The sequence below is a fragment of the Perna viridis genome, chromosome 4 (assembly GCF_037379345.1).
Source record: "Perna viridis isolate PV_CMFRI_1.1 ecotype Kerala chromosome 4, ASM3737934v1, whole genome shotgun sequence".
Taxonomy (NCBI): Eukaryota; Metazoa; Mollusca; class Bivalvia; order Mytilida; family Mytilidae; genus Perna; species Perna viridis.
Window position 1 is genome coordinate 35,451,231 of NC_142448.1, and position 14,469 is coordinate 35,465,699.

At 32.8% G+C, this 14,469-nt stretch overlaps 1 protein-coding gene across 3 annotated transcripts in view; it reads left to right on the top strand.

Moving 5' to 3' along the window:
* Window positions 1-14,469, top strand: part of LOC148619893 (cGMP-dependent protein kinase 1-like) — an 83,738-nt gene that overhangs the window by 20,492 nt on the left and 48,777 nt on the right. For 2 of the 3 annotated variants that reach the window (XM_088580285.1, XM_088580287.1), the window contains exon 2: window positions 11,112-11,278. In XM_088580285.1, the coding sequence (XP_088436411.1) occupies window positions 11,112-11,278 (167 nt within the window). Of the gene's footprint in view, window positions 1-688; window positions 2,185-11,111; window positions 11,279-14,469 lie in introns of those variants that run through there. The other variant, XM_088580286.1, reaches the window with a different exon arrangement.

A 14,469-nucleotide genomic window follows, 5' to 3' on the forward strand; every position in this document is an offset into this window, starting at 1 on the left:
AAATCATCACATTGGTCCGTATCAACCACAATGACAAAAAATGGAAGAGTCAATACAGACGAAGTGATTGCTGCAACCAATTATCATGGACTCAAATAGAAACAAATGAACAAATGGCCATGATCCATCGAAGGGAGCGACAAAGTGGACATGAACACAGTGAATAATACAACAATGAGCCCAAATAGAAACATATCATCATGATCTATAGGAGGAGCGACCAATTGATCATAAATTCAGAGAACCCCTTGAACCCAAAATAGAAACATATGAACCATGGTCCGTGGAAGGGGCAACCAATGATTGTGGATCCCATGGAATACTAAAGGCAAAACCAAACTTTGTAGAATTTTCCATTACCTGACCAAAGCAGCATCATACAGGTGCAGATGTGTATAATCTATATTTCTTGCCTTCACCTTTTCATGTTTCTGAAGACTCTAGATGTATAAACAATGAATGAAAAATGTTCAATTCGCGTATACAATCGTATGAAGTATCGATGTTAATATATTTAACGATATGCACTCGAACGTGCAGGGTGATTTGATAAATCACATGTTAATATGCAGATGTTTTATTAATAAGGTGTGAATGTTAATTAAAGACTCCTTATGTACAGCTGAGAGAACTCCGACATGTGTCTTTCGATTAGATGTATATTCTTGCTATGATGAGCAGAGAAATCTAATTTTGTTTTAATACGATCTTTATCTTAAACTAAGGGAATCACTTATCTAATAAAGTATCGAATAGCTTCCCCGTTCTTTTAGATTCATACAAACCAAAGAATGCAGATCTTCTTTGTACACGGCAGGTCAGGCTATAAACGTACGTTTGGATTTAGCCTTTAGCCATCAAGGAATGCGGTTGTTTCTTTTGCATTTAAGATTTTAAGGACTGTTAGATGCACCTTAGAAAGTAAAAATGGATAAAGTTGATTAAATTCAAAAAGAGAGTACTTGATGATGTGCATTACAGATACATAAAAGAAACTGTTATGGATGTTAATATGTGTTTTTAGAGTTTTATGATGAAGGAAACGAAATGATAGTAAACACTCTCAAAGGATACAACTTTATTGTAAAAAAAAAGTACAGAAGTTAAATGGACAAAACGTTTGATCATCCCAGATCTTATCTACAGGAATGTACATGATAGTAGAATGCAGGTGTTTCCAATACACTAATGTTGTTTTTTGAAGCAAATGATTCATTTAGAACTATAGCCAATGAATAACGCATAGAAAACCAGAGGACAAAGTTTAGTACCGCACATCCGATTTTTTATTTTTTGGTATTTTGGACGAACAAAAGTGTTATGGGTCTTCGACAAACTGAGCTTGCACCAATAAAACTGTGATACTTCAGCAATTTCAATATTCATCGTATTATTACGTTTATTGGAACTAACAGATAGTAATCCGCATAACTATATCGTGGACATGAAACTTAATTTAAAGTGAAAATTGTGCCATAAATGTAATGATTTTCATTACCATGCGACAAGAAGAGATGTACCTAATTCAATGAAGCGCTTGAACCTTTTGTCTAATTCGATCAGGCGCTTTGACCACTTACGATATTGCTAATACCCTTGGTAATTCAATAAAGTTGGATATCCGGAAATCGTCATATAAGAGCCATACTTATATGAAGTGTGGGTAAATAAATATACCTGGTGCGATCTGATGTTTTGTCTTTGAAAATTTACTCTTCAGTGAATGACCAAGTTCGTTCACACATTAGCTTTTAACTTCAAACTATGAATGAAAACATTGAAAAGTGATAATGAAATAAAAGTTGGGTGAATAATTTATGCGTGGTTACGGATAGAGGCTTGTATATGTAATTTCAACCTGAAAAGCAAAATATTGTTTTTCAAAATGGGCACATTGAGAGAGCTACAACGCTGTTTAAGTGACAAGATAGAGGAACTGAAACAACGGGATGAACTTATTGATGAGTTGGAGTCCGAATTGGACGAAAAGGATGCTTTGATAAAAACATTGCAGAACGAACTGGATAAATACAGGTCTATCCTGAAGCCAGCAACGCCTCCGATCAAGAAACGTCTTGCCATGTCAAGAGATAGGATAAAACGATGTGCAATCTCAGCAGAACCAACGAAAATTGACGCTTTGTTAAGTTATACAAAGGTCAATAAGTTTCCGAAGTCACCAAGGTATGTTCAAATGTCTTCTCTTGCAAAAATTCCAATATTAAATTAGAGTGTAAATAGAACTTGTTCTCGAATCCTTTTCAGCTTTGACCTACCAGAAACCGGAAATGTAAGAAAAAAGCAAGGAACAGAGGAAAATCTCAAAGATGTTTTTAAAATAGAGTAAATTAATCAAAGTTGTTGGATTTAAAATGTCATGATTGAATCAATCGAAACTAATTTCGGTTTACTAGGGAGTTTAAAGCACTTTTTTGTCAGTGAGTTCATCATACAAAAATGTATGTCTAATTCTTTGAAAGCAAAGACTTCACGGATTTTTGGTTGACATTTTCCCATAAAATTTCAAATTATCTTTTTTTTTTTGTAAATATTTTTTAGTGATTGTGCCCACCTGATCACTAAAACACGAACGAAATGCAGATTAATCGATATACACTTTATCTCTTTCTTGGGAGCATGTGTTCAAAGGTGCGTGATAGGTGTAAAAAATCTGGCAAATGCATTTATTGCATAATGATTAATTATAATTATCCACACAAATTAGTTATTACACTAAACAGCTGTAGAATGAGCTTATTATAATAAGGTATTCTGGGTATACAACACTAATTGGTATATATATCTATGGAAATGTTGATGGTAAAACACAGCTGATCGTTTATACTGAATGTTTGGCTGAAATAATGTGAATATGAAGAAATAATGTGCATTTCGAAAAAGTACAATATAAGAGGAAGCAAACCGTGGTAATAATTTGTAATTGAAACATTCAATATTATGCACCGACTGAAAAAATATTAACGCTACGGTAAAATGCAATCTGCATGCTTTGTGAGTGAATAACCGAACGGTTGCAATGCAAGAAATATTTCCGACTTCAGTTATACTAAAATGTGATTTTATGATAAAACGAACCTTCAACGAATTTAAGAAAAAAAATAAATAGTCAGACACTGCCAACAGTAGATGTGATTCATAACGAAGAAAAATATTAGCGCACAGATAATGTTTTTTGGTCTACATATACTATATTTTGTGGAAACGATAGTCTATTCTGTAATCAGATCTGTTTTGTTTAAAACCGTGCATTCATCTCCTTCTCAAGGTTGCACTACACACAAGGGATTGAGGTGCACTGTTTCGTACACAAAACTGACCCAGTCTAATTTTGTTAAACTTAAAGATAAAAGGTGAAACTTGGTGAAAATATTGATTGTGGGTAGTAGAGCATTTGCACGTAAATAGATGCAATACTTGTGAAGGTAAAGTGATGTAAAATGCATGCTTGAAACTATCCGGAAAGATTCAGGTCCTCACCGGATTGGGTTCTCTTCCCTGCACAAACTGGGTGTTATTCAAAAACGCTAAATTTAAAAATTAAAATCATGAACAAATGAGCGGAAAAAGGTACACTTTTTATTTGTTTTTTTTTTTTTACAATAATATCGTGCCCGCTTACTATATTTTAGAAAATCTGATTTTTGACAATTAATTTTGGGAAAGCACTCAAAATTTGTTATGAAAACTCGCCACAGTGGAGTCACCATTTCAAACATTTTCTGTAGTTTACTACCCCTATCTTTATTCCAAGGTATATTTTATGGTTCTAGCAGTTAAATAACATTTCTCAGTTATGGACAGAAAAAAAAAATATAGAAAAGTAACAAAATGGAGCAATTTTGCCCTAGTTTCTACTTTGTTGGAGTCACAGTGGAGGGCATGGGTGACTCCACTGTGCAGAGTAAATTAAAAGTGTACCATGTGTAATGACTAAATAAACATTTAATTTCATCAAAAAACACAACTTGCAATTGTAAACATAAATAACATATCTTTAAAAGTCTAATAATAACTATTAGAATTGACTGACCATACTAACCATTGGTAGTATTAGTGAAACGCCATACTAACCGGAGGTAGAATTAGTGGAAGGCCATACTAACCGGAGGTAGAATTAGTGTAAGTCGGATTGAATCGGTTTTACAGCAAGCCCAGTCCTTGAGCTGGTCTCTTTGTTGAAACTGTCACTCTCATACAAGTATCCTTCTGAGACTGATAAGTATTGATAAAGTTTGTTCATGCGTAACAGAATGATGATTTTAATGCATCCTGTTACATTTTATGCATGTAGATTGCGCTAAAGTAACCATATTAACAAAATATAGGTTAATATCGACAGTTGCTTCCTATCCTGTTTAATTAGAACTGTCAGTGCTTGATCATTACGGAGAGTCGTGGGAGAGAATCCAAGTGAAGTGTTAATTGGTAACTACTAACGTAAACTCAAAATAAAAATTATACTGATAAAGAAAAGAAAGTTGTCGTATTGTTATAATGAGAACTCAAGTAATGAAATCGCCGTCTAATGCATTTTTTGCATATCATTGTTTTATTTTACGTCTCAAGTTTCTTTTATTTGAAACTAAGCTGGACAAACTTATATATTTTTGCCTACTTGCCTTTGGTTATTCCAACTCTCATTAGATCTGGTAGAAATCTACTTTACAATTCCTTAACAAAAAAATGAACAACTCTGTTGAGTTGCATTATGTTTGGTAATGGTTATATTTGATTCCCCAAAAACATTTAATTCTTTTAGAGCATTACATACTTCACATAGAAATTTACAATATATATGTATGATTTGTATTTTTTCGTATTTAATTACCACCAGGTCGATGTCACTGCCGATGAACCTAAGGTCTCCAAGGGTATTCCCCAACCAAGTGGTCAGACTTGGCTGACCCCGAATTATATCAATTTTGTTTATCGTAATTGTCAAATTTTGCAGTATTACTAATTTCAAAATACTTTAAACACTGAGGCATCATTCCTTGTACTGCACATGGTAGACCCTCGTGGATGGATTCGGCTTCTAATTTCCTTAGTTTTGGTTTTGAGTTCTTCAATTATACAACGAAGTTTTGAATTACGATCTTCTTCCTACATATTTGATTTTAATGCTGCTGATAAAAGATTAGTTCTTGGAACACGTGTACAGCATATCGAAATTTACAATATATATATAATCGATAATGTTTTGTATTTCCATATTTGACCTATGTTACAATTCTATGATATGTGACTACCAACTGATCTAAAAGAAATGTTGCTAAATACTGTTGCAGTACATTTAAGTAAATTTTGTATTGATCATTATGCGTACTCGTAATCAAAACTTTCAATAAGAATATTCGTTTTCTATGCAATATTACGAACGATATATATAATCAAATCAGTGCCTTACATAAAATTTTTTTATGAAATATATACAAGAAATTATATAATTCATGGCGAAAAAAATAAAAAAAAAATGATCAAAATATATCTACCTGATAAGACCCATAGCAAAACACTCCGCGTAATTAAGGATGTTGAAATGAAATGTTGTGTTTGAAGATGATAACAAATGCTGGAACAAAGTTTACGTGTTTAAGTTTGTAGAGTGAAATAAGCTACAACTGATAGTGAAAACTAGTTCTGTTTGACGATTTATATACAGAAGGTTATCATCATAATTAGAAGTACATTTTTTATAAAACAGTGAATGTTGCACAATGCCAATAAGTATTGCTTGATGTGATCAAATGCGAATCCAAAGGGACCTTGGGTGGCACCTCATTCAGTTCAAAAGTTTGATTGATCATTTTAGTAAAAAATAAAAATCACAGGAGTGGGCCTCTCTTAGGCCAGACAGTGCCTCGCTTTTATCGGAATTTCTAGGTTAGCCTCTGGAAAACAAATACATTTCTTTGAATTTTATATTGAAAATTTTGCATAGATTTAAGTTTAAACAAAATTTACACTAGTATTCTTGTGGAAGTTGCTTCATTGACCAAGTACTACTTTTTTACCTACCTAACCAACGGTGAAATCAGGTCTAGTAGCCGTCCGCTGAGGAGGTGCTAACTAGAAGTAATTCAAAAATGTAAAATCAATATTCAAACGAACTTGGCACTCATTTTATATGCATTGTACATGTTAGAGAAGGGCACCTCCTATTAAGGAAAAATTTGATTAATTTTGTCCTACATTATTATCATGTTTAATTTAGCCAATTTTGTCTCTTTACATTGTGTTTGGTACCGACTTTGTGAAGTCTATAGCTTTTAAACAAACAATATTCAAAATGCATAGTATAATTTATAAATATATTGAAGAAGTTCATCTCCTGAAATTGACAGTTATGATATTTTTCTTGCAGTTTTAGCATGTTGAATTTATCATTTGTTTCAGCAGTATATCTTATCTTTAGTGAACTAGGTAAACTGATGTGTTACCCAAACTGTATTTTATAACTTGCTTAGTGTTTATATACATATTGAAGATACTTTTGTGATAACAAATATGTGACGGTGACACAGGTCCTCATTGAACGACAACTACTTTCAAACCCATAAACAATCTAAATACAGTGTCATTATATCTTTATCTTGTTTTTTTATTTCATGATTCAGATGTGTCCCTAAATATTAAATGTAAAATATGCGTGAAAAAAATAACACATTTACTTGGACTTAATGCTTTAACTAAGATTAGTAAAGTTATCCTGCCGAAGACAATTACAATGCTTTGAGGGAGTTCTAAAAGTAAAGTATTTATAAACAAACATTACTGACGATTCGGGCTTGTGTATTTCTTTTGTGTGCGTAGGAGGAAAACACTCTCAAAGGAATAAACCGTGCAGCATACTTCTCAATTTGAAATATTCGTAAACAAACGGTACTATAAAACTACCAATCCATATAAAAATCAGGCACTACTAAAGATAGAGGTGATTCATGGTGCAGAAAAAAACACACTGAACCAACCGTCTTTGTTTGATCAACATGTTCCATATTCATATCTGTATTTTGGAATAACCATACATTTGATCATATTCCACACAAATCTACCAAATCAAGATAACCAAACAATTACGATTTCTTGTAGGTATCGAAAAAAAGTGTAATAATCGCATGAAAAACTAAAACTACTTTGTAATTATTAGGTACGTTACTGTTTCTGAATAAAAAAATAAAGGTGAATTTTTAGGGTTTTTGATATGCATGAATCACTTACCTTCTGAATTCTTATAAAGACTGCTCCTTGAATTTGTGAGGAATTTTGTTATTTATTATTCTGCCTGAGGAAAACTGTATCAGAAACACTTTCCTGGATTAAGATGAAGATTGATGATTGATTGATGGTTTATCGTCCGAGCAGCAGTATTTCAGCTATATTCAGACGATGAACATGAAATGGATGACAAAATGAACATGAAATGATGATGAAATGAAAATTGGGATGGGACACAAGGATAATGGGGTCGACAACTTATGATTGCCACTAGAAAAAGGGAGGGATGGGTAAGGTCGGGCAATTTAGCCTCCTGTGGCGGACTGCAAATGTTCCTACTCCTATCGAATACCACAACAGGATTCTTTAACATGCGAGGAACGTGGCATGGATTAAGATAAAGAAATGATACTTTGAATGTAAAGATGGTAATCAATGCAGATACAATATTTAGTGTTAATGTTTGCATCTTATGATTAAAAGTCAAATTAAATGCAATATTTCTTAAATATGTCTCTTATTATTTATTTATTAATTTCATCAAAAGCCAATATTATTTGTTTACTTCGACGTACTGTAATAGATACTAAAACACGGCAATATATAAAGGTATTTAAACGATTAATTGTGTGTTTTGCTTTTAATTTTAAGGACAGTTTATTCAAAATTTTGTGGTATTTTCAATTCTCTTAAACAACCTTCATGAACATATATAAGGTTTCTGTTTACAGCTTACCTTCCCAGAGTAAAAGAAAGACAAAAAAAAATTAAAAAGTAACAAAAACAAGGAGTTTGATATATGCATGTACTTAATTGGATGATTTTTTGAAACATCAGTATAATATATAACAAGTGAAAAGTTAGTAGTAGTTAAGCTTTTATATAACTCATATGACAATATCATTCAAAATATCACTCTCTATTTTTTTAAGTTTAAAATTGTGAGACAAAACATGAAGTTTGTTTTTAAATTATATTTCCATTTCATATGTACCAATGATGTTTCGGTTCGTTTCTTCATAAATTTGATTTAAGTTTCGAATTTTCCGTATTACAAATGCGGTGATTGAAAATGCGTCTCCTAACGTCGAAACAGAGATAAAGTGCTCCTGTTTTTGCAACATCACCTACAACTGATAGCATAATATGCTGTTTGAAGAAATTTCATACATAATACGTTAATTATAAAACTTGAATTCAAGGAAAAGTAAATTTTAAATTTTACATAATACAAATGGTTGATTCTTTATTGATTTTGGTTTGTTTATAACTTTAAAAAAGAAATAACATTTCTTTCATGTCTGCTTAATTGTTTTAAGAATTTTTAATCACTACATTCATTCCAATTAATTCCATTTGTATTGCAGAGGAATCAATGATGTAACAGTATTTAAAAAGTTCTTTACAAGTCCATGACGGTGCTTAACCGTTATGAAAGTTTGGAAAATACTCTGTCTTTATAAGTACCAGAAAGTAGTTTTTATATGAATGTTTAAATAATCATTGTTACTTTTTATTCAAAACCAGTTACGGATCACATGACGATTGTTGCACTTAGAAGATAAAAGATGAATGTGTATTATATGAAATTGACCATTTGCGAGAGTTATCGTTCTTGATTTGGATGACTTGAGTGGAGATGGTGTTCTATAAAATACAGAGCAGTACTCAAATAGAAAAAAATCATCGTTTGTTTGGTGGGCCTTTCTGCATCTTGATCACCACCATTTTATATGGATTGGTAGTTAATTAGATATTTATATGAAAACTACTTTTGAAATGTGACCATTGAGGAAATACTGTATTTGCAAAAGCTTCGACTATAATGCCAGATGAGTACTAAATATATTTGGATGTAAAATGAAATTAAATTGTATGTAAAAAGATGGTGTTAAATACAGAAGTTATTCCTAGGTATTTGTGTTTGCATCAATTTAAGTAATGAAAAACTGTTTTGTTGTTTAATCAAATCTCATATAAATGATATTTAAATATAGTCTGATATTTTTTTTATATAATAAGATACTTGAACTGTTCTAATGACCAAGGTGCCGATAATTGCTGGTTCTATGGACCAGCGATGCATTTTATTTTTATTTTGGAATAAGTTTTTGTATGGCAATGTAAAAGCACTTGAATTATAAAAAACTTTATTCAACATGTGCCATCCCCCTTTATCCATAGAATTCCCATTGTAATTCTCGTTATAATATCATCAACTTTTTTATTTTCAGATTCTTCAACATTTAAACTTAAATTTTTAATTTCAATTCGATATTAATATAGTTTTCTCTGTAATTAATTATTTTTTAGGTTATTTAATCATCCTGCCTATTCAAAATCCCTATCACCTATACAAAATTCTCATTCCCAACCCCTCATTTACATGTACCATAGAGTGGGAAGTTTCAGAGTGCAATACAGCAAACTCTATGTCCAAATCATTTAAATTTTAAGGCATGCTTGTTTCCAGGTATTTTTATTTTACATGTACCCTTGATCATTGATATTAATGATTTTCAAAAATTGATCACACGTGCAGGTTTCCGAATTGTTTTGGTAATGATTAAGACTCTCTGTGACATTAATGGCAAAAAAAAAAATACTAACTTTTCAATACAAAATATATAGAGGTACCGGTACTGCATAAAATCATATTTTAAACATGCTGCATGTAACATACAAAAGTTCAAAAACGGTGTTTAAAATTTGTTCTAAGTACGTTAGCCAGATTATAGCTATATCAGAGACACCCAAGCTAATTAAGACTAGGAAATAGTATTTTATGTGTAAAAGTAGTTATCAGTGTCGGAATAATGTTTACGAGTCTAGGTCTGCATCATAACATGAAAATCTTCATCACGACAAAACTGATAAATCGTTTTTTTTTTGTTTTGCAAAATGATCTAGAACTTAGAGTTTAGTACTTTTTTATAATATAGATGAAATACTTTATTGCAAAACTTGATAATTTTTTACGCTGCACAATTCCAGTAGTTTGCTTTATAGGTTATTGGCGATATTTTATCACTGTGATGCAATTTTATAAACGTACTACATTATGTATGTTCTAGCTTGAAAACAACAAGTATAAATGTCTGCATTTTGTGATTTAAATGTATTCCCTTAAGCATAGATGTTAATTGTGTTCGAAAAAGCCTTTTCAACAAGAATTGGAGGTCAATGTAGCTTACATGTGTTTAAGTTGTTGAATCATGAACACATTTGTAATTGTATTTTTTTATGGTCCTCTCATTTTAATCTAGAAACTCATGGTTTGCTTATCTTCAATCATAATAGTATTTGGCCAAATTTTTTAACATTTCCTATTTCATGGTTGATGTTTATGCTCAATACCACATAATACAACATTAAACGATAGTATTGTATGATAGTAACATATTAGTTTTAAAATATCTCTGCCAAATTACAAATATAGTTATAGGCTCCAAACGTTCATACTGGTCAAGCATGTAACAGCATTTATAATTAGTTGTTGAATATATAAAGAAATAACCTCAACCACGTGGTGCACAGTAAATAACCTGCGTGTATTATGGACAAAATTGTTATCCAATCAGAAAACGTCTTACTACTGAAATTAAATTATAAAGTAATAGCGTCTGATGTTGAACTCAGGGGCATAATGTTTGCAACCACGGAGCTTTATACTGGGGGTAAATCGGGATTTTTTTGGTTTGCGACCAAAGTATTGAACCCAATTTTCTGACTTAAATACATTTTAAATGTAGCCCGGTTCTCTCAGAACATTTACATAATTTTCGTAATAGCTTTGTACGTTATCCTTTTCCACAAAACAATGCATACTTAATGGTATTTTTTTACAGAATGTATGCTTTTTTTCCTTTCAGTTCGAGAGATTTAATAAAACAAGCAATTCTAGACAACGATTTTATGAAGAATTTAGAGATGGGTCAGATACGAGAAATTGTAGATTGTATGTACCCAGTTGAATACTCCAACAGCAGCTTAATAATAAAGGAGGGAGATGTTGGTTCTTTGGTGTATGTAATGGAAGGTAAGTGTATCGTCTCACTGAGAGTAGAATGAAAAGATAGTATACATGTTCTATAAAAAATATGTATAAATTAGAAAGAAAACAATTGCTAAAAAAATGAAATAATTACCAGAAGAAACCCAGCAATATATCTATATATATATATATATATATATATATAGAGAGAGAGAGAGAGAGAGAGAGAGAGAGAGAGAGAGGTCTAAAAAATTCCCAACGATGTTAGAACTGTCAAATTTGCGATGCAAATATTTGGGCGTTCCCTCCGCGGGACTCGAACTCGTACCGCTGTGACATCTATGGCAACACCGCCTGTACTAAGTCCAGCGCCCTAGACCACTCGGCCAGATAGGCTATATAAAAATATAGCTTTCGCTGGCTGGGTGATTCGTCCTCGTAGGATTAGTGTAGGGCTGCATCTTAGTACACGATGTATGGTAGTACGGGAGAGTTCATTTAGATGTTATTATATATATATATATATATATATATATATATATATATATATATATATATATATATATATATGTAATCGTCTAATAGTCAACAATCACTCTTACGGGGTGATGGATCGTTAAAAACGATGCGAAACATAACAATAAATTAAAGCGTCTAAATATGTTTAACATCACCAGAAGATGGTAAAATTTAAATTGAATATTTTGGATAACTGATATCCTTCTTCGGCATAAAACTATTTGAGCATAATACTCACAAAACTTCACGAGCATAAAACTCACAAAGTTCAACATCAAAACAGATTCAGAAGCTGAATTGCGTACGCTGTGGGTGATTGTACCTTTATCAAAGGCTCACATAAGCAACTGATAAGGAGCCAGAATGAAAATAACAAAGAGGGTCTTTTTATCAAAATTAAAAGTGAAAATTAACTGTGGAAAACAATTGAAAAAAATAAAAAGTCCAACTATAGAAGTACGGCGTATTGATGTATAGCATGTAGTGCTGTACCAGCCTTAGACCAAGACCTAAAAATGAATTATTTTTTTCTCGTTAATTCCATCTGGAGAAGTTGTTTGCAATTTCTTCATCCAAAAGCTTTCCCGAGATACTCTTTTACATTTTGACCAGTTTTTATTATGTTCTTTGGTCGTAATAACAATGTTGTGGAGATCCTCCTGGGTGTGTCCGGCGGATCTAAGATGGCGACTTAGAGGGAGGTCTGGTTTGCATTTGTAGTCACTGCGATGACCATTCATACGCCTGTTGAAAGGTTGTTCTGTTTCGCCAACGTACTGCATACCACATCGGCACTGGAGAAGGTATATGGTATTTTCGGTTTTGCAAGTCACGTCGCAAAAAATGGCAAATTCCTTTCCTGTGCAGTAGCTTTCAAATGTTTTGGTGTGTAGCATCTGGGTACAGGTCTTACATCTTTTATCTCCACATGGTCGACACTGGCCCGTTGTATTCTGTTTGGGCTGAGATGAAATCTCTGCTCTTACTAGGGCATCTTTTAGGCTCCTAGGTCTACGGAATGCCAGGACCGGGGCCCTAGACCACTCGGCCAGCTAGGCTATATAAAAATATAGCTTTCTGACCGAGTCGTCTTCCTCGTAGGATTAATGTAGGGCTGTACCTTAGTACACGATGTATGGTAGTACGGGACAGTTCATCTAGGTGTTGTTATGTAGGATAGTGGTCTAGGGCGCTGGACTTAGTGCAGGCGGTGTTGCTATAGATGTCACAGCGGTACGAGTTCGAGTCCCGCGGAGGGAACGATAAAAATTTGCTTTGCAAATTTGACAGTTCTAACATCGTTGAGAATTTTTCAGACCTTTCTATAAGTTTACGTTATCTTCCCTGTATCAATTGGATCCGTTGGAGCAGTGTAGTGGATAGAGTCGTCACATTCTGAGACGTTGTATATATATAGGATCAAATTAATGATGCATGTCACAACAAATCAATATTATACAACGTGTCAGAATGTGACGACTCTATTTTCTACACTGCTCCATCGGATCAAATTGATACTGGGAAGATATATAAACGTATAGAAAGGTCTGTTAAAATTCCCAACGATGTTAGAGTTCGAGTCCCGCGGAGGGAACGACAAAAAATTTGCATCGCAAATTTGACAGTTCTAACATCGTTGGGAATTTTTCAGACCTTTCTATACGTTTATATATCTTCCCTGTATCAATTTGATCCGATGGAGCAGTGTAGCAAATAGAGTTGTCACATTCTGAGACGTTGTATAATATTGATTTGTTGTGACATGCATCATTAATTTGATCCTCTATCCTACATATTAACATCTAAATTAACTGTCCCGTACCACCATACATCGTGTACTAAGTTGCAGCCCTAGATTAATCCTACGAGGAGGAATGACCCGGCCAGCGAAAGCTATATTTTTTTAAAGCCTATCTGGCCGAGTGGTCTAGGGCGCTGGACTTTGTGCAGGCGGTGTTGCCATAGATGTCACAGCAGTACGAGTTCGAGTCCCGCGGAGGGAACGACAAAAAATTTGCATCGCAAATTTGACAGTTCTAACATCGTTGGGAATTTTTTTTTATAATAATAATAATAAAATGAAGTGAAAAAAAAACAAAAACAGTTTACTCTCAATAGAACGACTGAAGCTACAAGATAAATAGGATGCGTCTGATGCCTTTTCTCACAAACTCGACGTTGTAACAATTACAGATAACAATTACCGAAAAAAAAAATTGGACAAATAATGTAAAACCTAGATGTTTTGAAAATATCTTAATTATCTTCCGTTTAAACTTCTCAACAATCTCAAGAATTTCTGTAAACTATTGGTTGTTTAGTACTTTGATTGATTAGTAAGTGTTAAGATGCTATAATTGAAGTTTACAGACACCAATGCAGTCAGAATATTGTCACCAATGAATGGAAAATTGGCATTACTTTTCTATACATCTCATTCTAGAAAATTTAACGAGAAAATTTGGTTCACGTATTTTATACATCAAACGTGATTACAAACATGTTCTTAGGTTAATATGCATTGTAAGTTCTATTCATTGCCTAGAAGTATAAAACCTATTTCACCAATGTGTTTGAAGCTTTAGTAATGCACATTTCCATCGAGTTCTTTATCATAAAAAAGTGACATGATCTCGTTCAATGATAGATTAAACTGCGCAATAAACCTAGTGAAGTTGAGGTTACAGTAATGTTAGTCCGATCACAGATAACATGCA